Source organism: Parasteatoda tepidariorum, chromosome 2, assembly GCF_043381705.1.
Source record: "Parasteatoda tepidariorum isolate YZ-2023 chromosome 2, CAS_Ptep_4.0, whole genome shotgun sequence".
Classification (NCBI taxonomy): Eukaryota; Metazoa; Arthropoda; class Arachnida; order Araneae; family Theridiidae; genus Parasteatoda; species Parasteatoda tepidariorum.
In genome coordinates, this window is record NC_092205.1 from 16,908,961 (window position 1) to 16,911,225 (window position 2,265).

Sequence of the window (2,265 nt, forward strand, 5' to 3'; positions counted from 1 at the left end):
TTTATCGCTTACTCTTTCAATGTAAACAAGGGTCCTTTCTTCAATATCTTTTTATCAGTGTAGCTGTAAAAAAGAATTAAAGTGACAAGTCATGTCCTTATTTCTTTTCAATCGCCGACTCAGATTTATTTTTGTTTTAGTTGTTTGTTAATTTATTTTATTTTAAAAATATAAATTTTGCTCTTGTTATAGACGGAAGAAAAGGGAGGTAAACAATTACATTCATTAACATTAATGTAAATGCTAAAATATTTTTTTGGTATTAATATTGACATGTATTTTTTCGCAATTTTGTTTTGTTTGAGTCGTCAAATGTAGAGGTGTCTGGTGAAAACATAATGAGGAGACCTCGTCGCGATTTTTGTGTTTTTTAGTCCACGTCGCGTTTTTTAACTCTACGCTCTTCTGTTTGGCATTTTCTTTGAAAGGAAATTTTTTTTTTTTAAAAAACTTGATTCTTACCTTCCTTTTAGTTCAAGTAACAATTAAAAAAAAAAAAAAAAAGTTTGCATTTCAATTGCGAATAACTACTGCGGAGAGAAAAATCCCTAAAGAAGAGAACGAGTCGTTAAAGGACGCTGGTTTGTAAATTAACGGCCAGGCCAGTCCAGTCCTGCTACTGAAGGAGAAGGAGTAACGTTATTGTTCTCTCCTTTTGAAAAATGATCTATAGTGAAACATAAATATAAAAAAAAGCCATTAGTTTAATAAAACAAAAGCGTTCGATACAAATTTCTAAATAATATAAATCACAGTTAGGATCTTAAATAAATTCAAAAACTAATTTATGTCAGGTGTGGGTGTTTTGAAAACTCTTTGTTTTTTTTTTCACTCTGAGATTACATTTGCAGGAGATATCAGTCCAATGCACTGAGTAGTGATAATATAATCATAGTGTAAAAAGATCTTTTTGTTTCATAACATTATAAGAATGAGGACTTTGATATGGCCTTGAATAAAATAATGATATTGCCCTTCTTTTAAATTGAAAGCAAGTTCAGCGAAGAGGTGTACGTAGAAGATATTGTTTGCAGCGAAGAAAACATATAACGGATATAATGTTCAGGTTAGTAACATTTATTATCTATTATTTACTTTCAGAATTTTTTTGAAGTTAAATATTTTTCAAAATGATATTTATGTTCAAACAAAATAAAAAGGGAGAATAAGTTCAACCTTATAGAGCTAATATTATTTAGATAGAAAATTATTTAAAAACCCATCAGAGGGTGGGATTTTCACTGATCACTACCCCCTCAGTCTCCCGGGTGGCTATTCACCATTACCTTCAATAATTTTATCTACAGAGAACTAAAGAGTAGATCATGCTTTAAAGCATATAGTACAAAATTTGATAATAGCGACCTACTGATTAACACTTGGTGACACTTCTATCCTTAGTTTACATTTATTAAAAGGCCTAGATTCTTTTTTTTTTTCCCTTTTAGAATTTCCTTTCATTCTGTTCTCTTCTTTGACAGGATGTACCAATTGAAAGTTCCGGGTCTTTTAAAGTTATTATCAATCTAATCAGCCTATTGTCAACGCCTGTCTCTATTTGATGCTAACTGATTTAAACTAGCACACTCTGTGTTAAGGCTCATTCTGCAGATGAATGCAGCAAATTTAATACAGTTTACTTTAACGTAGTTAATATTATCTGCCTCTCTGTATAGCTTGTACAGCACATTATTGCATCTGTGCCTCCATGCCAAATAATTATTATTGCACTTTCAAAAAATATGCAGTTGAACGTTCATTTACTGTATAATTTTGCAGGCAAACCCATTTTCAACTTTAACTGTAACATTCCGTAAATTTATGATATTTGCATATAACTGTTGCATACTAGAGTATTTTTACAAGAAGAATCCGTATATACATGCAAAATGCCCAAATCAACTAACAAACATTGTTTTCACTGTCATATACGTTTAAACGAAATCTTGCCAATAAGGTAATTAGGGAACTCTTCATTTTAAATGTTAAAATCATGATAAGTTGTAAGCTGCAACTCCCTTACAGTTGCCGACCCCTAAATATTAGTACAGTATGCATAGTTCGGATTTACGAACCAAGCCTGCTACCAAGATATATATATATATAGCATAATAAATAAATACAAAAAAACGAAGAAAATTAAGAAAAGCAATAAGTTTTATTTATTTATCTAGCATTAACTAACTTTCGTTTTCTTTCTGTTTCCGTTTTGATTCTAATTTTCCTATCTTTAGGACGTTGCTCTCTCTCTCTCTCTCTCTCTCT

General features: G+C 30.7%; 1 protein-coding gene across 2 annotated transcripts in view; it reads left to right on the forward strand.

The window, feature by feature from the left end:
• Nucleotides 1-305: 305 nt before the first annotated feature.
• LOC107442453 (sn-1-specific diacylglycerol lipase ABHD11) overlaps nucleotides 306-2,265 on the forward strand; it is a 16,395-nt gene continuing 14,435 nt past the window's right edge. For both annotated transcript variants that reach the window (XM_043050312.2, XM_071177211.1), the window contains exon 1: nucleotides 306-1,066. In XM_043050312.2, the coding sequence (XP_042906246.1) occupies nucleotides 1,059-1,066 (8 nt within the window). In that variant the 5' untranslated portion in view covers nucleotides 306-1,058. The remainder of the gene's footprint in view (nucleotides 1,067-2,265) is intronic.